At 37.8% G+C, this 27,927-nt stretch overlaps 2 protein-coding genes across 3 annotated transcripts; one reads left to right on the forward strand and one right to left on the reverse strand.

Moving 5' to 3' along the window:
* The first annotated feature begins 789 nt into the window (after positions 1-789).
* On the forward strand, positions 790-5,827 carry LOC118348726 (CLPTM1-like membrane protein cnrB). The gene is made up of 7 exons (XM_035690955.1): positions 790-910; positions 1,272-1,507; positions 2,068-2,161; positions 2,260-2,450; positions 2,875-3,094; positions 4,601-4,768; positions 5,349-5,827. Exons 1-7 carry the CDS (start codon positions 805-807, stop codon positions 5,498-5,500), a joined length of 1,167 nt encoding a protein of 388 aa, XP_035546848.1. The 5' UTR covers positions 790-804; the 3' UTR covers positions 5,501-5,827.
* Positions 5,828-6,395: 568 nt separating this feature from the next.
* LOC108982293 (protein SUPPRESSOR OF GENE SILENCING 3) lies at positions 6,396-11,897 on the reverse strand. Of its 2 annotated transcripts, none has more exons than XM_018953623.2 (6): positions 11,731-11,897; positions 9,261-10,292; positions 8,785-9,085; positions 8,149-8,393; positions 7,030-7,187; positions 6,396-6,935 (listed from the first exon to the last, which is right to left on the reverse strand). In XM_018953623.2, the coding sequence occupies exons 2-6, from the start codon at positions 10,284-10,286 to the stop codon at positions 6,704-6,706; spliced, it is 1,962 nt and encodes a 653-aa protein (XP_018809168.1). In that variant the 5' UTR covers positions 10,287-10,292; positions 11,731-11,897; the 3' UTR covers positions 6,396-6,703. The 2 variants fall into 2 exon arrangements, with proteins under 2 accessions (XP_018809168.1, XP_018809175.1); XM_018953630.2 differs by having other exon boundaries at positions 9,261-10,321; positions 11,731-11,894.
* Positions 11,898-27,927: the final 16,030 nt, after the last annotated feature.

A 27,927-nucleotide genomic window follows, 5' to 3' on the forward strand; every position in this document is an offset into this window, starting at 1 on the left:
TCTTTTGAGCAAAGTATTTCTGGAGTATGGTTGTGAAGTCTTGTTAAATAAAGCCATATATTTATGTCATGGTTTCTTTGGAATGCCCCCTTTAATATTACTTTCCCCTTTACTTATCAAAAAAATTTATATCATGGTTTCTTGTAAACAAAGCCAAGAAATAATTTAATTCGTTTCTTGTAATCATTTCTATGTATATTTCACTCCTTATGTTATTGAAAATCATGGATACTACAAAGATTGATGAATTGAAGTGACAGGATGTAGTTAGCACGTTAGATATAAGAATTTAATATGTAATTGCTCGGATGTATAGGAAGGTGGTGAGTGGGATCCCGCATTGATTGGGAAGGAGAAAGTTCAAGCCTTTTATACTGATTCCAATGGGCTCTCCAATTATAATCTTGACTAGTTTTTTAGAGTATGGGCCCAAATGCGGCTTGGGCCTTTCTTGAGTTGTTACATAATTGCTTGGAATCAGATGTTAAAACATATTCCCTGCCTTAAAATGCTATTTCCCCAATTTAAATTCTAACCCTAGATCTTGATAATAATTTCATTTCTTCTTATGATAAGTTAATGACAATAATTTCATTACAGTCAATGTCTTATGATGCGAGTGTATCATTTGGTCCTGCCTTTTGATTTCTAGATTTTTATCTAAAATGTTTCTTGGCTGTAATGGTTGTGTATCTGTGAATTAGTTTAGCTCATTTTCTTTGAAGTGTATAACTAAATGTGCAACTGATTTAGAAATAGAAAAATCAAGCTTACACGTATTCCCTTTTTTCTCTTTTCAATTGTATGAGCCTCTTTGTCACTGAAATTGCTTATGCCTTCTCCCCAACCCCCTCTCTCTCTTTTGCCTGCAGATACCCGCATAATGCTGCACCTCCAAATGTTGCGCCTTGTATCCTTCAAGATCTTATTTTTGTCAATCTACCTTTAGTTTTGTTGTCACTCTCACTACTTTCTCAATTACATGGAAATTTCCCTGGAGCTTTTCCAGCTTAGTATGTTTCTGTTTTTTCGGTGCTTTTACAAACACATGTAAAGGGGCCTATAAAAATTTTGATTTTGATACATATGTTGATTTGCACCAAGATTATTGATGCAACCAAATGTCTTTACCGATCTGGTGTGCTATAAATTTACTGGACCTGGAGCTACATGTTAAAGTAGATCCCGCATGGCCCTTGGACCGGGCTACATGTGCTAGGGAAGAATGATGTCATTATCACATCTTTGAGTTTCTTGACTTAGAGTTGCAGATTTGAATGTTGAGCCTAGTACAGGGGACTACTATCCTACCATCTTCTTCAATGAGTTTTGGTTACTCAAAGATAAGTTGATACCATTGAATGAGACAGTGACAGAATTGCCACTAAACCTGGAGGTGGGTCCCATAAGCATGACCAAGTGGCAAATATTCCTGCAGATTGACCAATCTTTCCAGATTCACCGTAGTTACGGAAGCATGCTTGAAGGCGAGGCTGATGAGTTGAAGGTATTGCTTAACTGTCACCCTAGCAAGTTTCTATGGCATGAGCCAGTGATTAGTTTTGAAAATCTCCTTGGGTTTTGAACCGTTCCTTTGTTTCTGGATTTTTATTGAAATAAGCTCTGCAAGTTTTGCAATCTGAACTTCAAGTTACTTTTTTTCTTATTATTTGGAAAGTTGCCATTGGGTCTTACAAGTTACTCACCATGTGAACTGTTGCGTTTAAAGTAGAAAGAACATTTGGTTTTTTTATGGACATCTATGAGGACGAAGATACCATAATTACTAATAAAATTTCATAAAACGTTATTCATGTCTGAACCTGATAATGTTTTATGTCATCAATTTATAAATTACTGGTGGTGCCGAGAGTTTGCACCATTCATAGATACATATCATTTACTTTGCCCATAATAAGATGACATATAAATCTATAGTGAAATTTGGGTTGTAATCAAATGTTATGGAATCAAATATTTTATTGTATTTCTTCTAGCACCTATCATGCAACTTAAAATTTAGTTTCCTTGTTTCTCTAAATGTCAGTTATCTGATAATTTTCTCAGAGGGTGTTCTTGGAAGGAAATCCATACCTCCTGGCAATCACAATGGTTGTTTCCATGCTTCATTCAGTGTTCGACTTCTTGGCATTTAAGAATGGTAATAGTAATTTCTGTATAATGCAGTTCATAAATTTCGTCCCGTAGATGTTCTTGGGGATTAATATTACTAATTAATCTGATTGTTTCCCAATGCAGACATCCAATTTTGGAACAAAAATAAGTCTATGGAAGGACTGTCTGCAAAGTCTGTTATAGTGAGCTTTCTGTGTCAGCTCATTGTTTTCCTCTATCTACTTGATAATGATACCTCATGGATGATTCTGGCAAGTTCTGGAATTGGTTGCTGCATTGAGTTTTGGAAAATCGGAAAGGCCATGCACATAGAGGTATCATCTATAATTGGATGCTAGAATAATGTTTGTTTGTGCATGTACGTCTCTTTTTAGGTTGGCACAATTACACTGGCTGTTTGAGATGTCATGCCTTACATATGTTTTGTGTTTATCACTTATCTGCAATTTGCTTATAGACTTCTTTTTCAATCATTTGCCACATACCGCATTCCTTGGGTTTCACTGTATCTTTTCATGTTTCTCTGTATATATATGGGGCATGTCAGGTATCCATCTACAAATGCATTTTGATTTTGGGCATGCTCTTCTAATTGGTGTCATTTTCTAATGCCCTGAAACCTACACTTTTTGACACTTGCTTATATTACATCTAGTAGGGAGTTATTTATACTGCTCTGAATCTTTGGTTTACCCTGTTGTGATAGCAAATTTTGTAATTTGTGTATTTCTTCCCCAGATTGATAGAAGTGGGAGAATACCCATGCTAAGGTTCCGGGATCGTGAGTCCTATGCAGGGAATAAGACAAAGGAATATGATGATATGGCAATGAAGTATTTGTCCTATGTACTGTTCCTCCTTGTTGCATGCTCATCTGTATACTCGCTCATGTATGAGCGCCACAAGAGCTGGTATTCTTGGATTCTATCTTCGCTGACAAGCTGTGTGTACATGTTTGGTAAGATTGTTCCTCCAAAACTTGTTATATTGGTAGTTCTATCTATCTCTTCTTCTTAACACGCTTGTCGAGTCATGGAGATTTTGTGCTATATTCTATGGAGTTGGAAAAAAAAAAAACAGTTTTTCCTACTCAGGCAATGGGCGTCATCTCTTCAAAATATCCTTTTTAAGGGCTTTATAGTTTTGGCTTTGTTTGGCAATAGAGATGAATCTAAAAACTTGTCACAATTTCCTTCCCAAACATCACTCAAACACAAAATACTTTTCAATTTTAAATCTTCAACTTTTTCATCTAATCATTATTCAAACACAAAACCCTATGCAACTTTTCCAAACTTCCAAACAAAATACAAAAAACAATACAACTTTTTCAATTTTCCAAACAAAAATAATATTAAAAAATAATATTCAATCAATTTTAACTTCATAAAATTTTTATTCAAATTTTTCTCTCATTTTCCAAAATCCAATAAAATATCTTAACTCAAACAATTTCACTACTATTCACAGAATTCTCACAATTTCTTATCTCATCTCCCCTTAGTTGTCTTTTGCTTATTCTGCCTCAAAATTAGTTGTCTTTTGCTTATTCTGCCTCAAAAGATCTGTGATGCCCTCACAACTATTTATGATTGATTTGTACAGACCCCCCTGTGCTGTATGTCATAAAACTTATTGAGTAGTGAATCTCATAAATCACAAGGCTCAGACCTGCGATGCCCCCACTAAGTCTCACATTGGGTGGGGGAGCTATTTGATAGAAGGGAATGAGTATGTTAAAAAGTGCATTGTGTTATAAGTCCCATAATGGTTCCTTACTGAACTATGATTTTTAAGAACTCCAAGGAGCTTCATACCAATAAAAAAGGAATTCTTTGGAGTTCCATTTGTAACGACCTAAGGAAAAGGCTCAAGCCACATCAAAGCTATTGTAATGTCCTACTAAGGCCCACATTGAGTGAGATATATGGTGGAAGTAAATGAGTATGATACAATTGCAGTGAGTGATTTATAAGAATTCGAAGGAGATCTAATTGAAACATTGACTAGTCCTTTTGGAGTATAAGTTCATATCTAGCTTGAGTTTTCCTTGTGTTTCCACAGTTCTGTAATATGCTTGGGCTTTCACTATGACCCTTTTGACCACCATCATCAATCGTAACTTATCAGACTGCTTCCTTTGTTTGCTTGTTTATCTTAGAGAGTTTTACTTATCAAACCTGTTATCTGCACACTTATTGATTCATTATGGTGATTCCCCTCCCTCCTCTCTCTCTCTGATAGTAAATCATCCAAAGATTTTTCTGCCTGCTCAAACAAAATAATATGCGTCTTACAACAATATGACTTTAGATCATTGGCCAATTTTGCACTTAAAATATCGCCTGTGTTATAACCTTTTGACTTTATGATATGTTAGAAGTGTGCTTACAAAAAAAAAAAAAATGATTTGGTAGAAGTGTGACAGGTTTGTTTCCCTTTGCACTTGAATTCATTGTTGCAGGTTTCATAATGATGTGCCCTCAATTGTTCATAAATTACAAGCTGCAGTCTGTGGCTCATCTACCCTGGAGGCAGATGACATACAAATTCCTTAACACCATCATTGATGATCTCTTTGCCTTTGTCATAAAAATGCCAACACTGCATCGGCTGTCTGTCTTTCGTGATGGTAAGATATAATTTACATCACAATGCATATTAATTTAATCCCCTTTATAACTGTTCTGGTACTCCCTTTTTTAACTAACATACGCCTGAATGTGGGGTTGACAATGGAAGTGAAAATTTCATAAGAGGAAAAGAGGTAGAGGAAGTGCAATGATGCAACGGATGATACCAAAGTTAAATTAGATTGCTGATGGTTTTACAATGATCATGTAGTATATTCAAAGGAAAATTGATGCCACCATCTGAAAGCTGCATAAATTAGTGGTAGAATTACATTGAGAATACTTATAAAAAAAAACATTGAGAATGAAGTTCCCCTAGCAGTGCAGCATTCAAGCCTGTGTAATGTCCCCAACAGGCAAACAAGGATCTTCATGCGTGTATGCTGATTTTTTTTTTGTGGTTAAAATATTCCAGTCTTGTTTGTGGTGCCATTCGTTGTCAATGCATCCTTTCAAGGGTATCATAATGAAACTCTGTTGATGTTGTGATTCTGTGTTGGATTGTGGGTTAGTTATATCCTCTACACAGACTACACATCTGTATGCGTTCTGATTTTTCTCCATTTTACTGCCTTGCAGATATTATATTTCTGATCTATGTGTACCAGAGGTGGATATATCCAGTGGACAAGAAACGTGTCAATGAATTCGGTTTTGGTGGCGATGATGATCAGGTCACTGATGGTGCAGAGGTGGCTGCCACAAATGAAGATGAGAAGAAAACCAACTGAAACGGTTTTCAAACTTTCAATTGAAACCATATTACAGCGCATAACTGTAATATTTAGTTAGGATAATAGATTATCTTCTTTTTGTTTGTTTGTTTTGTTTTGTTTTACCGTTTTCATCAGAATGTTGTTTCAGAAAAAAAGGCTCTTCCGGATGGGTCTTTTGGGCCCAGGAGGGTGGTTTTGATATTTTCGTGTTTGTTCCTTCCTTTTTTATTATTATTTACTCCATTAATTATGCAACGTTTTTTTTGGTAAACATGCGCCTTTGTAGTATATCTTAACCATCATTTTCAAACTGTTGTAACTCAATTATCACAGTTGATGTCATAAGCCTGTCCCATTTTGAAATTTGTTCCTTTAGAAACCAGACTTTTTATAAAAGAATTTGTAGTCGCTCTCTCTCTTGAATGTCTTCTGTGTAGCATGTAAAGAGAAAGATAACCGTTATACGGTTATATATATATATATATATGCTTTGTGAAGACTAATAGGTGAGTTGTTAATGATAATTACCATAATATGAACTGAAGGGAGCCGATTGAGAAGAGGGGAGAGGAGGAAAAGAAGATCCTAAAATAAAATGGGGTAAGCTCTATGTTATGGCTACCCACAAGAGTGTAAGCGGAAGAAATTCATAAACTCAACAACCAATTCGGCCCAATGTCAAAGACCGACCGTCGTCGGAGCAAGGTATCAAAATCATGTTGCAAGCAAGTCCATGCACCAAAAGATTGACCTATGTGAAACCGAGAGGATAAAGCGATAGCCCCACCCTCTATTCAAGTTTAAGATGCATATCATCATGCATTTACCGACTCAATATTTTGCACACTATTTTTAGGCATTATAATAATAACAATAGTTCTCAATAAATTCATTCACAGAAAACTAAAAAGCACCACCAAAGAGCCCTCAACCAAACCTCTTAATTAACCCAACTGCAAATCATACCATAGTTACGAAAACCACAAAATAAAACAGCTGATGCGAGTAAACTGCAGGACACTTGTCAGAGTCCACACGAACAACTATTATTTTCCCTGTTTCTATCTTTGGAGTATATTCTTTGAACGTGTACCATTAACCCGAGGAAAAAGTTTATAGCGTCTTTTAAAGTTCCTAAGGAATTAGTGGCAAAGTGCGCAGGGAGCTTTCTGTTCAAGGAGGTGGGGGAGAGGAGAAGCAGGCTTTTCCACTCCACCGTCAAAAGCTGTTGGTGGTGGAATCATCGGGGCGCTGTGGGGGAGTGTACTTGTCCATGAGCTGGGTTAGTTCAGCATTGAACTCTTTTTCCAGCTCTACTTCTTCTTCCCAGTGCCTCCGCTTCATTGCAGCCATCTTCTCTTCGTGAACTTTAATTAGTTTGTCTCTCTCCTCCGCGAAATCTTCCATCTCTCTGTCTTGTAACTTTATGTATTTTTCAATTTCCTCCACCCTATGGACAAAACAATGGCAAAATGCAAATAGAAAAAAAAATGGTTATTCTGGGCCCGACTCAGCTGAATTATCTACCCAAAAGTATATTTTACCTGAGCTTGTATTCGTCTGCATTTGAAGGATTCTCATTTAACTGCTTCACCTTATCACGCTCTTCTTGCTGCAGCTTCTCGAAATCTTCTTCCTTGGCCTCCCTTGATTCATGTATGGTTTTGATCTGGTCCTTAAAAAATTGTTCTTGAAGGTACATCTTCATTTAAAAAAAAAAAAAAAAACACTTTAAATCTGAGTCCACTTGAATAGATTTACAGAACAACTGATATCCAGCAACCATTAAGAACCAAAGAGCAAAAGGGCAGCAAGCATTTCATCCCAAGAACATGAAAAATTAGGAACTCAATGATGTTTCAAAGTTGAAAAGGGGAGGGTGAGTGACTCGGAGACAAGCATGGTAACATTGTTTATCATGAATAAAACCATAGTCAAGGTAACATAAATATAATATTTTCTCAAATGGCACCAACAAAATTTATTCTTTCGCAAAACTGACAGCATATCAAACAATAACCACAATAGCGCATGAATAAGCAAGCAAAATCAGCAAAATCCCAGTAATTGAAAAATATAATATATGCAAAGCCAGAAAAAGCATACAAGTCTTTCCTTGATGGCTTATGGCTACAAAATGAAAATGAGATGACAAACCATCAAATGGATTGATACCAAAATCTAACACATGGTATGTATATATATATATTTTTTTTCCTTTTCTGATAATTAAAACTTTGCAATCTGGTAGGCTTTAATGGTATATAAGCATGGTGAGTCTCAGCATGTAACCTATTTATACAAAAAAGATCTTCCATCTCAATTGCTAAGTTACAATGGACCCATTACTCATCACTGCATTTATTTTACTGATCAGAAAACCTTGGACCCATTGCTGTGCCATATAGCCCATTGACGATGCCCATTCCTCACATCAGAAATTATACCTACAAAGTTATCAAAAAGTAACTGATAGTAATAAGACACCAACAAAGTTGTCTAATGGGTTGGTAACCTCTACTTTCGTCATCATTTCAGGAACAAACTCTGGAACCCGAACTGCTTTATTAATAGTCTCCACATAATATAGCACATGAAAGCAGGGTCCAACAACTGTTGCTTAAATACAACACTAATGTGTATATCAACCAGAGTAACATTACCTCTTCCTTGTTCTCTTCATGCTGCAATTTGGTTCTGTGTTTTACAATGCGCATCTCCTCCTGTGTCTTGCGCAGCCTCTCACTCGTAATACCAAGACATTCTTCAATAGCTTTTGAATAACTCTTTTCCTTCACAACCTTGTTCTTCAAATAGATAAGCTGCTGGTTGTCCTCACTCATCTGCCTAATTTGGTTCACAACCATCTCCTGGTATGATCTAATCTCATACTTCAGCTTAGATTTTCCTAATCAATCATAAAGCATGTCAGAGGCAACTGCACATTTAAAAAGACAGAAATTTAAAAAGAACATTATGCATTTAAGTTAGTTATTATATTTTGATGATGAGAATCCCAAAGACAGCAAACACAACAAGTCTTTTACCAGGTTAAACCCCAACCCACGTAATGCATTCCCATCACACGGATCAGGTAAATAATAGGCTTTTAACCAATGGAACGTGGCCCTTAGAAATTTTTTGCACCAAAGGATTCAAACCTTAGACATGGAGGGAGTATACCACCAAGGCCAAGGCCCTTATCATTGGAGCCAACCCCTAGGTGTTATACACTTAAGTCACCACGAGACCTCAAGGGATTCAACCAACAGGAAAGAGATGAAAAAGATGGGAAGAACCTTGGGAATGATAGTTAAATGTATCCAAATCCTCTTTCACTGCCATGTAGCCATAAAGCTGGCGCTTCCCACCTTGATAAAATAAGACACGAGTACGACGGTGCTCCCAAGCATCTCTATCAGTTCCTTGCTCAGCAAAATGCTTATGCAGGCGTTCAGCTTCCAAATAACCCCTTGCAGATGCCTCAAAGATCAAAACACTCATACCACGATGGCCTTGTGGACCGTACGAGTGTCGAGCCTTAATAGCAGCATATGAGCTGAAGTAATCAAGAAGCTCTTGATTCCCCATTCCTACCCACTGAAATCCATTTCACACAAAGTAGAGTAAAACGAGAGTAAATATCAAATCAATCTTTTTCTTTATAAGGTTAAAAAAAAAGGCAATCTTTAATATAAAGGATAAAAGACTACATTTGTGATTACAATTTATTTGGGTAATAATTTGCAAAAACAGATACAAAATATGATAATACCTTTTCATTTTCATCCTGTTCAAGCCTTGTGTTCATGATGACAACCATCGGAGGCCAAATTATTTCATGGTCTTTTTCATCAACTTTCAGACCTTTCCACTTACCAAATGCCTCTCCAGCCGGAATAACCGATGTTCCCCTCACGCGCAATTCTTCCTCCAAGAGTTCAGCCAGCTCCCTGTGGATCTTCATCCTGTTTGCCCCTTTGGTTTTGGCATGTGTCATCAAAGGCTGCAGCCCTCGATACCAATCAATGGCACCAGGACCACCTTGGCATGCAGGACAATGCCACTGCCTTGCCGGATCATTTATGTCGTCTACAGACAAGCTATCCAAAATTTCAAAGAACTTCTTGAACCATCTGCTCTTCTTTCGAGTGTTATGGCTCTTTTGACTAGCATCAGAGTCATCATCATCACTCATATCCTCATCAGTATCTTCCATGACATCAGAGTCATCATCTTCAGCCTCATCAACATTGTCATCCTTATCAGCCTCGACATCATTGTCATGACGGGAGTTCAAAATGGTTTCATCCTTCAACTGGCCATCTTCTAAACCCTTGGATTGAGTGGAAACAGATATAGCAGGCCAGTTCCATCCATGCTCCAATGGAGGGCCAATTGCAGGTTGTGGAGGTACATGGTTACCCTCAAAGCCCCTAGTGGATGCTTGGTGCCTTGGCTGTCCCCTACCTGCAGGTCGCTTAGAATCAGCAGTTTGTGTTGACCAGGAATTCACAGAAGCCCTTCCTGGGGCACCGTTACCTCGCATCCATTGTTTTTGACCCATATTTGGATTTCCCCAAGCTCTAGAATTATTACTACTCTGAGAACCCATTTGTTTTGCAGCACTGCTTCCAGCTCTGTTCTTGGGCTTCCTTGCAACCTCCCATTGACCATCATCTTGTTCTGAGTTCAGGTTGATGTCTGCCATTTTATTATTCAAGTGGTCAACCTTAGGGCTATTGACTTCTGATACATTTTTCCACTTGGATGATTGATCACCTCCTCTAACCGAACTCATCTTTTCCTGTAATGGAAAGTTCACAAGTAATACACCTAAGAAATGATGCACATAGGAATCAGGTCATAGAAACCGACTTTATCACCAATAACAATCTCTCAAATATTAAATCATACACCCTTATGAAAAACTGTATCCTTCTTCTTGTGTGAAGTGAGACGTGAAAGATATTAGGAGAAAATATGCCGATGAGACTTGAGAGAGCAAAAGAAGTCATCTTTTCACAATTTAAGCTGAAAAGTATCTACTATATCACAGCATGTAGAATGCAAAAGATTTGACACAAGACAGTAATAATCATTGTATGTATCCTCTTTTCATGGCATTAGAAAAACCTGAATGACATTAAAGGAGAGAATGAAAATCAAAACAAAATATCATTATGAAGACCTCCAAGACCTACATTGCCATATTAAATACATTATAACAGGAGATATTTAAGACTCCTATTGTAAGATCAAGAGGATGGTATCCAGCAGTACAAATTTGATCTTTTCCAGCCATTTACGCACATAACAAAATATTACAATTTAGGGGCATATACTATTTTTAAACTTCAATTATTTGAATATCACAGAAAACTTACTACAAGAAGTGAACATCCTCTGAGTAATAGATGAATAATAAAACCATTTCACAGAATATTATTTTCCACCAATGCTTCTGTTAGAAAAATTTCTTTAAAAAAACTTCAAATGTGCAGATAAAACTAAAAATGGCGTCCCTTATTTTTTTTTTATTCTTTAATAGCAAAGTTGTTGAATGTTCAGATTCATATTACCACAAGCATTCGTCCTTTTCATTTACTTTTGCTTTCTCGGAAACTAAACAGAATATATGAGTTGTTAGGTCAAGAATAAACCAAATAGCACCGAGTTGATTTTTACATATTTACAGATAAAAAATGCAGCATCAGTATAACGTTTACTTTTTGCATCAGTTTCTCAGCAACCAAATGGAGCACAAGGGACATTAAACCCAAAAAATTCAAACTTTCTATAAAAAAATAATCTAGAATACTGCAATTAATACACGAATGCCGACAGACACCAACACCACGTCCATCGCACATGCCAGGCCATAGATCAAACGGAGCAGAACACAAGTTCAAAAACCTCTAGACTGAACGAGAGCTACAGTTTTAGAGAGGGCGTAGGCTAAAAGCATCTTATGAAAAAAAGACCCTAGCTTGCAGAAACTGTTCGGATCCGACATTCCATTTGAGACAAAGATCAACAGGCAGAAATAAGCACACATGCATAGACACCTACATATAGCGCGTATATTTATACACAGAAATGGAAAAATAGGGAGAAAAGTTAAATAGGTTCGAGTTCAACGAGATGTAATGCATGAAGAGCAAACGCACAAGCCATACATATTGAAACATAAATGTAGCTAGCGTACGGAAAGAGGGTTTGGTGTGAGAGAGAGAAAAGAGTACCGCAGGCGGTATCAGTGAATTGGAAGCGATCGTTTCCGAAGGAGGTAGAAGGGCGAGGTTAGCTGAGAAACCTGCCGGCGATTTGGTCGGGAGCGCGGTAGGATCGGGCGTGAGAGAAAGGGAGAGTGAGCGAGAGAGACTGAAATAATGGGGGAATACTTGTTGAGAAAGTTTTGTCCAATATACAGTCCCGGTCCAGTAAAGGTCACGTCGGTCGTCTCGGACCCAAAAATATTTTAAAAATAAATTAAATATTAATTTTTAAAAAAAAATAGAAAATAAAAAAGAAAGGTTATAAGCATTAAAGTGTGATTTGAACGGCATATTTCTATGAAAAAAGGAATATTTTTTAATTGTGTTTATATGCGGATTGGATCTCTTTAATTTGGACAATGCTACAGCCAGCTGGGATTGGACCTCTTTTTCAACGAGACGTTTAGATTTAAAGATGATTTGAGATGAATTGAGATAAATTATAAATAATAATGAGATAAGTTATGAATAATCGTAAGATTTATGAGTTAAAATTACTAAATAGTAATAAATAATAGTGAGATGAGTTGAGATGAGCTGCGAATCCAAACGTTTCCTAAATCTATTTTTTAAAATTATTTATTATATAATTTTTTAATACTTTTATATATTTTAAAAAAATAAAATAAATTAAATATTATTAAAAAATATTTCTTTAATTATAAAGTAAAAAAAAAATATTAGAAAATACTTTCTTAATCATGAAGTAAACTAACAAATTATTTTTTTATTTTACTTCATGATTAAGAAAGTATTTTTTAATAATATTATGAATTTTTTTTAAATACTTAAAATTATTAATAAAATCTATATAAAAAAAAGAACTAAACAAAAACACATAAAAAAGCACACAGTAATGCAAGCGGTAGCTCCGCGGGACGCTTAGCATTTTTCCTTTAATTTTGTGTGCTTTTTTTTTAAAAAAAAAATAGTACCATTCTTGGGTTTTTTTTTTTTTTTTTTTACATTTAAAATATGAATATTAGTTAATAATAATGAAATTATTTAAGTTAAAATGTTTTATTTGATTTTGAATAATTAGAGAGTAAAAATTAAATAAAAATATTATAAAGTTAAAAAATTATTTGGATATAATTTTTTATATTATTTTTGTTTTAGAATTTAAAAAAAGTTGTATTGTTTTTTTTTTCTTCTTGCAAAATCTAGAAAAGTTATATTGAGTTTTGTGTTTGAATAATGATTATGTAATAATTAGATATAAAAAATTGAAAAATTGAAATTAAAAAATATTTTGTGTTTAAATAATGTTAAAAAATAAAATATTTGAGAATAACTTGAGTGTCCAAACTAGCCCTTATTCTCTACCCCCCATACTTATGTTTTGCTATGTGGTTAGTAACACTACTATATATACTAATGAAAAAATCTACACGACTTTCATACACCACACTTTTTTTAATTTTTATTATTTTATCAAATATTTAATATATGAATAATTAATAGAAGAATTGAATTAGTTTAAAAGAATAAACTAAAAAAAAAAATTTAAAAATTTAAAAAAATGTGGTGTGTAGAAGTTGGGGATATTGTGTAGCAAAACTCTATACTAATATTATATCTATTGGCAGTTTAGGAAGGATATAGTTGATCTTTACTAGTCTTAGACACGAAAAAAATATGTATATTGGCCCTTTAATTTCTATTAGGAACTACAAATTGAGCCTTAGGCAACATGATTGCTTTAATTATCGATGAAACTTTTTACTAGAAGAAGTAGGAAAGATTCAACCCCATATTATATGGATATGTAAAAGAAGTGGATTGTGTAGCAAATTATTATAAGTTAATGACCTATGATCATACTCTTCGTTTCATTTAATTAAAATAGAGCGAAAATTCTTTTCTATTATTAAAATATGGTGAGTTTAATTTTATGGCACTATGGTATTACATGTTCTAGTCAGATATATAGTACTCCAACAACATTATTGTTAACAATGGATAAACATGTCTCCGTCGAGTTAAGAAAAAAAAAAAAAGAGGAAAATGTTAATCGTGTCTCACTTTTTTAAAGAGAACTACTACAGACATAAAAATATTATATAAAAATAAGTATACAAATTGACATTATTTCATCGGATCTATTAGATCTACTTTATAATAAAATAATTTTATAATCTACATTAAGTCACATCAATTTATAATTTCATTTTGTATAATCTTTTTGTGATTAAAATATTTTCCTTTTTTAAAAGCATTTTGCAGCATTTCTAAGCGGCCACTTCGTTTCCCCTCATACTTGCCAAGAATATAAAGTTAGGATGCGTGGAAAAGTGCAAATATAAACCCTATTTATATATCGTACGAGGATTCCTATTAGTCAAAAGTGCATATCACCTACAAATAAAGATATTGGATAGAACTATAGAACAATCTTCAGGATCAAGTAGCAAGAAAGATATATGACACAGAGTTTGGAAATTAAAAATCCCTAATGTAGCAAGAGTCTTTCTATGGAGTGCTTGCTTAGAGGTAGGGGTGGGCTCCGACTCCGACGGAGTCGGAGTTGTCATTTCCGACCTCCGACTCCGACCGGATTCAGAGCCAAAACTTTCCTCCGACTCCGACTCCGAACGTAGTCGGAGTCCGATTCCGATCGGAGGTCGGAGCTCCGACTCCGAACTCAATTTCAGAATTTTTTTTTATTATTATTATTTAAATTTTGTTGTTCAATTTCGTTTCAGATAGTGGGCAACATATATATATTTTTTTAAAAGTTAACCATCTACAAATATTTAGTTTATTCAAGAGTTTTCAATAATTTAAATATTCGTTCTGATTTTGTTACTGAATTTTGATTATATCTTTAATTTGTTTTATGTCCGCCTGAAATTTAGCATTAAAAGTGCTCATGACTCATGAGTTGAAAATTACACAAATTTAAAATTTTATAGAAAAGAATGATGGTACGAATTTGTATAATTCGATTAATTTCAGTTGGATAATAAATTATAAACTTTTGAGAGATGATGGATAAGTACTAATAGAAATTATAGAATAAAGAGTACTTATCCCACGTATTTGCTCGGGATATAAGTACATAAATATAACTATATAAATAGTTTAAAAAGTAAATAACATGTATGATGCAGCCATAAGTTATAACAGTCTCATTTATAACGTAATAACAATATGACTCAGTCTTGAAATATAATTACATATAAATTAAACACGGGTTTCACTCAAACCCCAATGTTCCATTGGTCACGCCTGAAATGAAGATAGAAAATAGCAATCAATAGATGAAAAAAAATTGATAATAAAAAATTATATACGGTAAAAGAATAATTTGATTCTTACAAAGAAATGAGGTTCTCTCAACTCCATCACAACTCTCAAGTAGCGTCCGTTCCAAACTCTCAATCATCGGTAATTATGTTAGGGTTCACAATTAGATCTATAAAATCATAAAAAGTAGAAGTTAGAAACATTAAAAATAATTAAATCATCATTTAAAAGCATATAAACTTACCCGATTCAAGCCTATAGCTCTCGGCATCAACGCCAACGGTATCTAGTCCAATGGGCGTTTCACTTATCCAATTCTGTGTGCAAACGAGGGCCTCCACGGTTGACGGTGACAATGAACTCCGATAAGCATCCAACACGCGACCTCCAGTGCTAAATGCCGACTCTGAGGCAACCGTAGTGACAGGAATGGCTAGCACATCTCGGGCCACACGGGAAAGGACTGGATACTTGGTGGAATTAACTTTCCACCAAGTTAATAACTGAAATACATCACTAGGTGCCTCGACAGCTTCCATAAAATATCGTTCAACCTCAGATGTACAATGCATAATATTCCTTGTTGACATGAGTTGATGATACTGCCGTATGACACGATTGCCTCTAACCCCTACAGATGGGTCAGTATCACCTGAGGGAACTGTCGATCCTGTCGGCCTCGAATGTGAGGAGCTACCAACTGCGGATGAAGGCTGAGCACTAGTACTGTAGTGATGATATAAGTCATCAACATCACTTTTTAGCAATCTAATAAACTCTCCAGCCTTCACTGCCCCGAGGACGGAATTTACCCAAAATTCTAGAACGGCCAACTTAACTCGGGGGTCAAGGATCACAGCCACAAATAGCAATCTATTTATCTTCTCAATATTCCCCCAATATTTATCATATTTGATCTTCATCCTCGTAGCCATATCAGATAACAATCCAGCAGAGTCAGTACAACTATTTTCCAACTGGAAGTGAAGCTCCGAGAGCTCACTGAAAAATGAGTTCGCAGTCGTATATTTGGATCCAGATAGTCGCATGGTTATCTCATAAAAAGTTTTTAAAAATTCAACAAAATAACTCACACTGGTCCAATCATGTGCGTCTGGCGCACCGAGCCCCTGTCCTGCTGGCTCCAACAAAGCATACCTCAGGCCCCCATCCTCGACCTCCATCCGCTCGAATGCTTTTTGGTACTTCTGTGCCACATCCAACATCATGTATGTAGAATTCCATCGAGTCGGAACGTCCAAGCACAGCATACTAGAACATTCAATCTTCAAATCTTCTGCTATTGCCTTAAACTTGGCAAGCCTTTGAGGGGAACCCCTCACATATCGTACAATGTTGCGGACTCGGGTTATGGAATCATGAACCTCTTTTAATCCCTCAACAACTATGAGGTTAATGATATGAGCACAGCATCGAACGTGAATAAACTCGTGGGCCCGAATGACATCATCTCTCACCGTCGTGTTCCGCTTAAACCAATCAATTGCTGTTTCATTCGCACTGGCATTGTCAACTGTAATACACAGCACTTTTCGAATTCCCCAGTCCTTTAAACAATCATCCATCTTCGCCCCAATGGATGCACCTTTATGATCCACAATTTCTTTAAAACCAATAATTTTTTTATGCAAAATCCACTCACTGTCAATGTAGTGTGCCGTGATACACATGTAGCAGACGTTCTGTATGGAAGTCCATGTGTCAGTCGTAAAAGACACTCTTTGGCCAGTGGTAATAAACATCTTCCTCATCTCCTCCTTGTCCTTCGCATGCCTCTTCATACAATCTCGCATCACTGTATACCGTGATGGAATGGGAAATCGTGGCTCAACAAAATTTAGAAACTTTCGAAAGCCTCTTTTCTCGACTGTGGTAAATGGCATCTCATCAGTAATTATCATCTCTGCAAGCATGTCCCTCAACATCTTCTCACTGTATTGAGGGATGACCAATTTCTTAGTCTGTGTACTGAGGTTGGTCTGATCAGTGGCTTGCAATCCCTTCGCTATCTTATATCGTTGGCAACCATTTAGATGTGCTATCAACACACTGGTACCTTGCTTCTTCGAATGGCATCCACAAAGTGATCCACAATAATGACATCTTGCCACTGGGTTCGCAATTTCACCAGGAATTTTGGTGAAATGCTCCCATGTCCACGACCTCTTTTTAGAAGGTCGTGGTGGTTGATCTTGCTCAATGGGCATCTCCTCCTCCTCGTTGAACATATCTTCATCCTCTATATCAACTGGGAGTGGGAGTCGACTACTCGCACAAGATGTAGCTGCTCTAGATGTAGCTGCTCTAGATGTAGCTGCCCTAGATGTGGCTCTAGGGGTGGAAGTACCCACCGGTGTAGGAGTTGTAGCATTGGCATCCGCTACATCCCCTTGTGGACGATCATCTCCACTATGTCTAGGATCCATATCACAATCAATGAAGCTGAAAAAATTAAATTAGAAGCAAAAAATTAGTTTAAAAATAAACTAGGCTATTGTATTATACAATAGGACATGTATTATTGTATCATAATAATACATGTATCGATGTATTATTACATTGAGGTTCGGTTGATGTGCGCTTGACTCAGACGAACCCATCCAGATGGGTTCGCTCGACGTGCGCTCGACGTGCGCTCGAGCAAGAGCCATACAGAGAGGTTCGCTCGACGTGCGCTCGACATAGCGCTCGAGCAGAACCCATCTAGAAAGGTTCGCTCGATGTGCGCTCGAAGTGGCGCTCGAGCAGAACTCATACAGAGAGGTTCGCTCGACGTGCGCTCGACGTGGCGCTCGAGCAGAATCCATACAGAGAGGATCGCTCGACCTGCGCTCGACGTCGAGCTCGAGCAGAATCCATACAGAGAGTTTCGCTCGATGAGCGCTCGAGCAGAACCCTTCCAGAGAGGTTCGCTCGATGAGCGCTCGACGTAGCGCTCGAGCAGAATGGAGAGAGTTTCGCTCGATGAGCGCTCGACGTAGCGCTCGAGCAGAACTCTTCCAGAGAGGTTCGCTTGACTTCCGCTCGACATATCGCTCGAGCCAATGTTCAAAACAACGTGCGCTCGACTTGCGCTCGACACATCGCTCGAGCGCAAGTCTTCAAAACAATGTAAAATTCATGTTTTTGAGCGCCGTGTTGGGGACTATATTGAATATTCAATACACAAGAATCACAAGAATCACAACTACTGGCTCCAATTCATAAGAGACGTGCTTGAATTAAATTTAGGGCTCATAAATTTAGGGCTCACCGTAGGTGGAAGGCTGGAAGGCTGGAAGCTGAACAAAGGGACGGCGGCAGGGAGGAGCAACGACGAACGGTGTTCTGAACTTCACTGGTTCACTGGTTCAGTCACTGGGACGGGAGACGCGAGAGAGAAGTGAAGGAGGAAGAAGAAGTGAAAAAGGAAGAAGGAAGAAGAAGAAGTGAAAAGGAAGAGGACGCTTGACGTGAAGAAGAAGCCCCTTCAACTTGGAAATATGGAACAACGCCGTTCCATATTAAGTGGAACGGTGTCGTTCAAATTTTTTTTTTTAAACCCAGCTCCAAAACGATGTCGTTTTGGAGCTGGGTTTAAAAAAAAAATTCAGAGTCGGAGTCGGAGCTCCTTCGAGCTCCGACTCCGACTCCGACTCCGAATAATTATTCGGAGTAGCTCCGAATTCCGACTCTGAATTCTGACAACTCCGACTCCGTCGGAGTCGGCATCGGAGCGGAGGTCGGACGGAGTCGGAATTCTCGGAATTCTGCACACCCCTACTTAGAGGCATTACCTACAAACTTAAACCTCTTCAGAAGGAAAGTAGTGAAATCACCAAACTCTCCAATATGTTTAGAGAATGAGGAAAGTATTGTCTATGTTCTTTGGGAGTGTACAACAACAAAAGATGTATGGAGTCTATGCTTCAATAATATACATAAAAGTAGTCTCTTAATAGATTGCTTTAAGGATTTTTTCGCATCTATGTATGAATCATATGAGGATGAGCAGATGGAAGGGGTAGTGTTGATTGCAAGGAAACTTGGGCAAAGAAGAAATAGCTTTGTTTTTTAGGACAAATTTTCTCACCTAAACTAACTGATCAAGCAAGCAAAAAATCTACTATAGGAATTCAAAGAAGTGCAAGTAACTAAGGGTGTAAAAAAAAATCAAAAAACTAGTTGAACCGGACCGCACTAGACCAAACTCATTGGTTCGGTCCGGTTTGTAAGTAGTCTGGTGCAGTACCGGTTCTTAAGAATCGAAACTGGTCTTAAACCTATGTGATATCGGTTTTCATATTTTGAAAACCGGTTTAAATCGAACCTGACCGGTATATATATTTATAATTTTGTACTATATTATATATATTATATGCTAAATTGTTAATTAATATAACATGAAATTTTAATCTTATTATTCAAGTCTATTATTCTTATAACATAAAATTAATATAACATGTCATATAACATAAAATTAATCTTATAATTTTTAATATAACATTTTATATAACATATAAATTATAATCTTATAATATAAAATTAATATAACATAAAATACAATTTTAAACATAAACATAAATATAACTTAATATTAATATTAAGTTAGTAATATAAACTTACTTTTGATATATATAATGTATTTATACTATAATATAAATAGACTAATAATTTAGTCTGTATAAACATCATATTATTACTAACATAGATAATCCATAAAACTGAGAAAATAAGACCAGACCGAACCAGATCGAAACTAGAAAAATTGGAAGTTTTAGTTTCAGTAGTGAATCGGTTCGATATTGGTTCTTAAAATTTCAAAACCGGTATATACCTGTTCAGTTATAAAAAATTGTACAAAACTGGACAGAATCGGACCGGTTACACACCTACAAGTAACTATTGTCAAACCAAGTGAAGGTGGGGAAAATGTGACAAACAAATAGGAACCTCCTCCGAGTGATTTCGTTAAAATTAATTGGGATGTAGCACTAAGTAAATCTCTTGGCAAAGTTGTCATTGGCATTATAGTAAGAGATGGAAAGGGTAATGTTTTGGCTACAAAAGCATGCAATGTGACTTTTTCTATGATCCATTACTAGCTAAATCCTTTAGAGCTTTTCAAGCAACTATTTTTGGTAGAGAAATGGGTCTAAGAATGATTATTTTGGAAGAAGACTCTTTTCAAGAGATTAACAACATCACTCAACAAGATCCATCTTGGAATTGTGCAGGGATGATAATAACAGATGTAAAAAAAATATCATATATTTTTTTAGAGGTGGGATCTTTATAAGCATGTTAGAAGGGAAGTTAATAGTGTGGCTCATTGTTTAGCCATGCATGTATACATGTGTGTGAGATCTCAAGCTCCAAGCTAGCCAGCAATATCGAAAGTTAATAATTAACTGTTTATAAAAGGTATGCATCGATCCGCAAGAGCTCCAACAACTGATGCTGCTTTGGAAAGTGTTTGATACATTAACTAGTTTGGTTTTCTAATTGAGCTTCTTTAGGATGGATCAAGTGTTACTTGAGCCAAAACATACATATAGGTGCAAATATATATAATTAAGGAGAAAGACCAAGAGAAAATATTGTAGAAGAATTCCTTCCTTGATTTATCTTGTACAAGACTCAGTGTATTTATACATGATGAGCAAGAGAATAAAATAATTCTGTTTGTTACAAATAACCGTAGAGACTAATAACTAATTTCTCTACTATTCTTTTCTAGACTTTGTCTGTTGTTGGATGGTATCCCGCTATTGTATATGGCGATGACTCTGTAACTGATTTCCTTCGTCTGCTACAGTGTAGTGAGTGTTGTGGCGCCCCGACCCCCTCGTACGGAAATGTGGGGATCATGACGTCGAGATGATGACAACACGGTCACGCATCCCAACGAAAGTGTCAAGTGTGTGTACATGCGACAGTGTACAATAACAATGCAGCGGATAATTAAGTCTACTAAGTACCAGAATTTAAATACAATTTAAATATAAATAAAAAGGTTTAAATAGTTATACAGTCATCCTAAAATAAAGTTTGACACATGTTCCAAAATACAAATGAGTGATCTCAAATCACTCCTCGGGCGGAGCCAACTCCTCAGGCTCACCCTCAACTTCATCTGCATCAAAATCTGCGTTACCACAAAATGGTACCGTAGGTAAGTATAACTCAAATAATCCTCAGGAATAAAATGCATTTAATGCAACCAACATGCATGCATATGATGAAATATGCATTTTCCTCAAAACATTATTTTCTCTGAAAATGATAATTTTCCAACACACGCCAAAATCTCATTTGGCCCAAAAATAATCTGTAAAACATTTTCCCAGAAAATGATTTACACAAAATCCAACTCACATTATTTTCCCCGAAAATAGCCAATTAATCCGTTATTACCCTATGCACCATGGCCTCCCCTAGGGACCATCCGCACGTCCTGGCTTCGTAGCGATGCCCAGTTCCGCGCCCAGCGCGTTCATGGCCGAGCACCCACTACGCAACGAGCGATGCCCAGTTCCGTGCCCAGCGCGTACATGGCCAGACATCCTCTAGTCCCCGCTAGCAGAAGGACCACGGAGTCGGCACGAATCTCTCGTCCGATCCCATTGTCGCCCAGCGACAATCTAGGGGACGTTACTCAGTATATTCCGCTCCCGAGTAACCAGATGAGCTCCATCGAGATAATGCCCCATCTCGGCTTGGGGTCGTGATACGCATGTACCCAAATTCCATTCTCACATGAAAACTCAGTTTTCATAAACACATGAACATGAATGCAATACACGAAACCCAGTTTTCCTTTACAAACATGATCATGCATGAAATCATGAAATGTACATGTACCGACACTAATCAACAACCATCAATAACCAACCCAATCAAATCCAACCAAACAACTCCAATCACCAATCCATCCAACCCCCGTACTCCTCGGACTCAGTCCGGCAAAACCAATCAACAGTTCAAATACAGTGAAATGTGTTAGTGCAAAAATACATTAAATTCACAAGAATTCTTTGGAAAATACTTACAGTGCTATATAGCAATTTCTGAAGGATCACGAAGCTGCAAGAGGCAGCAACACAGCAACATAACAGTGTCAAATACACTGTGGCCGTGGGTCTCAAAGACCCACTTTTCAACGGAGGCAAACGAAGACCCAAAATTGATAGGGTAGGGCCTAGGGATGTTGGTGAAGCTAGTGGTGGTGAAGGTTGGCCGTGGGTGGCGGCACAAGGGGTGGTTTAAGGCCAAAAATATCCAAAAAGGAAATGGAGTTGGATGTACTTCACCGGTGACGGATCAGAGGTGGGGTTGGGTCTAATGGGTTGCCAAGAGGTCGAGGATGAAGTGGTGTGAAGATGGAGGCCGGAGGTGGCGCGACGGCGGCGCGCGAGCACAAAGAACGCCGCGGCTTCAAGCCGTGCGTGGAGGAGAACGCCGGCGAGTTAGGGGCTGAGATTGATGGGGAAGGATGACCGGCGGGAGGGGAAGCTACTGGGCTGGGTGGTGCAGGCCACGGCGGTGCGGCGACAGTGGGTTGGGGGCGAGCGACGGAACGTACGGGAGAGAGGGAGAAGCAGTTCGCGCGCGGGAAGAAGGAGAAATAAGGAGGAAGAAAAAGAAAAGAAAGAAAAGAAAAGGAGGAAAAGAAAAATAGGGGAAAAAGAAATGAGGTCCAATCCTCATAACTTGGGTCCCAAAAATGATCCAACGGAAATGATTTCAAAACCTCAAGTTAAATAAAATAATTTAAACGTAATGGTAAAATCAAATTGAAATAATTAAATCCCACAGTAATTAATTAAATATGAAAAATAATTTAAATGCACAACAATAAATAAATATTAAGAAAGCACATAAAAATTAATTTTCACCAAATTAAAAATCCAATAATTTTAAAATAAGAGAATAAATTTTGAATCCATAAAAATAATTCCTTCAGTAAAAATACACTAAAATACAGGGTGTTACAGTGTGTGTGCATGCAACAGTGTACAATAAAAACGCAGCGGATAATTAAGTCGACTAAGTACCAGAATTTAAACACAATTTAAATATTAGTAAAAGTGGTTTAAAAAGTTATACAATCATCCAAAATAAATATATTACAAGTCTCAAATACAGATCCGAGTGATCCCAAATCACTCCTCGGGCAGAGCCGAATCCTCATCTGCATCGAAATCTGCGTTATCACAAAATGGTATCGCAGGTAATATAAACCAAACAACCACGAGATAAAAATGCATTAATGCAACCAACATGCAGATCCCAAAACCTCATTTTCCTCGAAAATGATTATTTTCCAACACACGCTAAAAATTCCATTTGGCCCAAAATATCCGTAAAACATTTTCCCCAGAAAATGATTCACACAAAAACTAACCATTTCTTGGACACTGTAGGCGGGACTCTACCACCATCCCTGCTTACCACCATCCCTACCGCATGCACCGTAGACATGAATCATAGGCGGGACTCTCTACCACCATCTCTGTTTACCACCATCCCTACCACATGCACCGTAGGTGGGAATCACAGGCGGGACTATACTACCATTCCTGCTTACCACCATCCCTACAGTTCCTTTCCACACAATGAATACATATCAGAGCACTATAGGTGATAATCACATGCGGGACTATACTACTATCCATGCTTACCACCATCCCTACCGCATGCATTGTAGGCGGGAATCACAAGCGGGACATAACCACCGTCCCTGCTTACCACAATTCCTACCGCGTGCACCGTAGGCTGGAATCACAGGCGGAACTCTACCACCATCCTTGCTTACCACCATCCCTACAATCTCTTTTCTTTTTTCTCAAACCAGTCAATCCAACATTGCAAACATACTCAAAATCATTTCTCATATGAAACCCCAGTTTTCAATCAACACATGAACATGAATGCAATTACACGAAAACCCAGTTTTCTTTACAAACATGATCATGCGTGCAATATGCAATGTACATGAACAACACAATTCCCAACCAACATTGCAACACAATCTAATCACACAAACAACTTCATTCTCCAGTCCATCCAACCCCCGTACTCCTCGGACTCAGTCCGACAAAACCAATTAATTCACAGTAAAATGAGTTAGTGCAAAAATATATTTAAATCACGAAAGTTATTTAGGAAAAATACTTAGAGCGCTATATAATAATTTCTGGAGGATCACGAAAGTGCAAGAAGTGGCGGCTCAGCAACGTAACGGTGCAAAATGCACTGTGGCCGTGTGTCTCAAAAACTCACTTTTGAACAAGGACAAACCAAGACCTGAGATTGATAGGGTAGAGTTTAGGGATGTCGGTGAAACTAGTGGTGATGGTGGTGGTTGGCCGTGGGTGGCGGCGTAGAGGGTGGTTGAAGACCAAAAATACCCAAATCGAAAATGGGGTTGGATGTGCTTCACCGGTGACTGATCGGAGCTGGGGTTGGGTCAATTAGATTGCTAGGAGGTCGAGGATCAAGTGGTGAAGAAATGGTGGCCGGAGGTGGCACGACGGCGGCGCGCGAACACAAGAGGTGTTGCGGCCTTGCGTCGTGCGTGGGAGCAAACGGCGGCACTGGAGGAGATGAGATCGAAGGGGAGGGGTCGTCGGTAGGTGGGGGAGCGAATGGGCTAGACGGTGTCAGTCACGGCGGCGCGCGGCGGTGGCTGGGTGGAGGAGAAGAAACGCACAGGGAGAGAGAGGGAGAAGGGGGTGTCGCGCGAGAGAAGGCATAGGGAGAAGAAAGAAAAGAAAGAAAAAGAGAAAGAAGAAAAGAAAAAGAGAGAAAAGAGAAAATTGAGGGAAAGAAATGAGGTCCAATCCTCACATCTTGGGTCACAAAAATGATCAAACGGAAACGATCTCAAAACAACAAGTTAAATAAAATAATTTAAACACAAAAACTAAGTAAAATAAAATAATCAAATCCAATAACACAATAATTTTAAAACCCATAAACTAATTTAAATTAAAGAACAATTTAAATAATGAACAATAATTAATAACAAGAAAACACATGGAATTAATAATTAAAAATCTTAAAATAATATAACGTAAATCATCTGAAATTTAAAACAAGAAAGTTCATAATCTTAATAAATGCAATAATTTACTTAGTCAAAATACACGTAAATACAGGGTATCACAAGTGCTCTCCTTCTGTTTGTAAAAATCCACCATAGGGTCTTCTAGTCTGATACGCCCCCGCAAGCCCAAAAGGGTATCAACCACATTGAGGCTCGTTCTAAAGTGAGTGAACTTCTCTGCAACCAGTGGCTAAGTTAGGACATCTGCTAGTTGATCATTTGAGCTGCAAAATTGGACTTGTAAGGCACGGGCAGCAACTCTATCTCTCACGAAGTGATAGTCTATGTCCATATGTTTAGTTTTGGAGTGATAGATTGGGTTGACAGAGAGATATGTGGCTCCAATGTTGTCACACCACAAGATTGGAGCCTTAGGAAGAGAAATACCCAGCTATCTCAAAACAGTTTGAAGCCATATGGTCTCAGCAGCCAATGATGCTAGAGATTTGTATTAAGCTTCTGTTGTTGATTGTGCCACAATCCTCTGTTTCTTCGAGCTCCATGAGATGAGGTGACTTCCAAGATAGATACAAAAGCCACCAATTGATTGTCAATCATCGAGACAACCTCCCCAATCAGCATCCGAGTATGCTTAGAGTGTGAAGGTGGAATTTCTTTTGAAGAGTAGGCCATGGTTAATGGAGGCTTTGAGGTACATGAGGACTCTTTTAATGGCACTCCTATGAGATTGTTTTGGAGAATGCATGAATTGACAAATCTTATTCACTGTAAATGAGATATCTGGTATGGTGAGAGAGAGGTATTGTAAGCCACCAACTATGCTCCTGTATAAGGATGAATCATCAAAGTCTGGAGAGTCAAACTTGGATAGTTTGAGAGAAGAGCCTCCATAGGGGAGGAGATGCCTATAGCATTAATCATCTGATTGCGTATGAGTATACTCTTGATATACTTGCGTTGAGTAAGAAGAAGACCTACTGCAGTGTAGTCAACCTCAAGGCTAAGAAAACAAGACAAGTTTCCCAAGTCTTTGATTGGAAAGGTCGTATGAGCAGTTCAATGGCTGAGGATTTAGACCCAGTGATGACTTAAGTCATTGACATACACCAAGAGATAAAGCAATACATCAGCATGTTGTAATATGAATAATGAGGGGTCTGCCTTTGAGGCCTTGAAGCCGTATGCAAGTAGCCACGAGTTAAGCTGTGCAAACCAAGCTCGTAGTGCTTGTTTGAGACTATATAGAGCCTTGTGCAATTTGCACACATATGTGGGATGTAGTGGATCTATAAATCCTTGAGGTTGCTGCATGTACACCTCATCATTCAATAATCTATGCAAAAATGCATTTTGGATATCAAGTTGGCATAAAGGCCACGATCGAGTGACAACAATGGAGAGAACAAGCCGAATGGTGGATGGCTTTACCACGGGAGAGAATGTTTCATTGTAATCTAAACCATGCTGTTGATGATACCCTTTGGCAACAAGACGAGCTCTCCGACGTTCAAAGGAGCCATCAGTGTTGGTTTTGGTGCGAAACACCCACCTGCAACCAAGAATATTAGTCATGGGTGTGGGAGGTACAAGACTCCAGGTGCAATTTTGTTGAAGAGCAGCATATTCTTAGGCCATTGTATCCTTCCATTTCGTGAATCTTGAAGCAACTGAGTAGCTGGAGGGTTCGTCTGGAACAGTGACAATGGTGGTGAGACAGAATTGAGTAGAGTATGGGAAGGTGCCATCTGTGAATTGTCTTGGTCTGGAGGAGTTGGTCTGGGCACGCGTAATAATCGGAGAGCGAGGTGGTTGTAAAGTTGTTGGAGGAGAGGGAAGAGTAGAAACAAAGGAAGGGGATAAAGAAGCAGTAGAAGGTGCAGGGGAGCTCGAGGTAGATGAAGATACAAGGGACGGAGTAGGCTGACTTGTGTTTGGGCTTGGACTGGGCCCAAGAATAGACTTAGAGAAAAGAGGGAAAGGAACTGGATTTGAGTTTGTCTGAGATGGAATTTTGGTGGGCTGAGATTTTAGAAGAGCGAATGAGGCCTTATTAAATATAACATCCTGAGAAATGTATAACTTGTTGTTGGTGAGGTCCAAGCATTTGTAGCCTTTATGTGAGGAGCTGTAACCTATAAAAAGGCATGAAACAGAACGAAAATTTAATTTATTTGAGAGATAAGGTTTGAGATTAGGCCAACAGTCACACCCAAAAACTTTTAAAAATTGATAATTTGGTTCAGAATTATGAACAATGAAATGAGGTGATTTATTTTTTAGAGTAGGTGAGGGAAGAAGATTAATTAAGTAAACCGCAGTTTCAAAAGCATCGGCCCAATAAGAAAAGGGTAAGGATGAGTGGGCTAGTAAAGCAAACCCAATTCCAATAATGTGCCTGTGTTTTCTTTCAATCAATCCATCTGTTGGTGTGTGTGAGGACATGAGAGACGATGAGTTATTCCCAATTTTTGACAGATCTGAGTTAAAGGTTTAAATTCCCCACCACCATCCGTTTGTATAATTTTAAGTTTAGAATTGAATAAACGTTCAAGATAAGGGAGAAAAGAAGTAAAATTTTGTAACATCAGACTTGAGCTTAAGGGGAAAAAACCAAGTGTACCGTGTATAATGATCAACAAATGAAAGGTAATATTTAAATCCAAGTCGTGAAACATAAGGGGCCTGGCCCCATAAGTTAGCACAAATTAGATCTAAGGGCTGAGAGTTTTGAGCCTGGTTATTACAAAAGGGTAATTGATGACTCTTAGCTAAGGGACATTCTGGACATTTGAAAACTGAGGCACTTGAGAGAACTGGTAGACATCTAGAGTGCAGCACGCGTG

Source organism: Juglans regia, chromosome 6 (genome assembly GCF_001411555.2).
Source record: "Juglans regia cultivar Chandler chromosome 6, Walnut 2.0, whole genome shotgun sequence".
Lineage (NCBI taxonomy): Eukaryota > Viridiplantae > Streptophyta > Magnoliopsida > Fagales > Juglandaceae > Juglans > Juglans regia.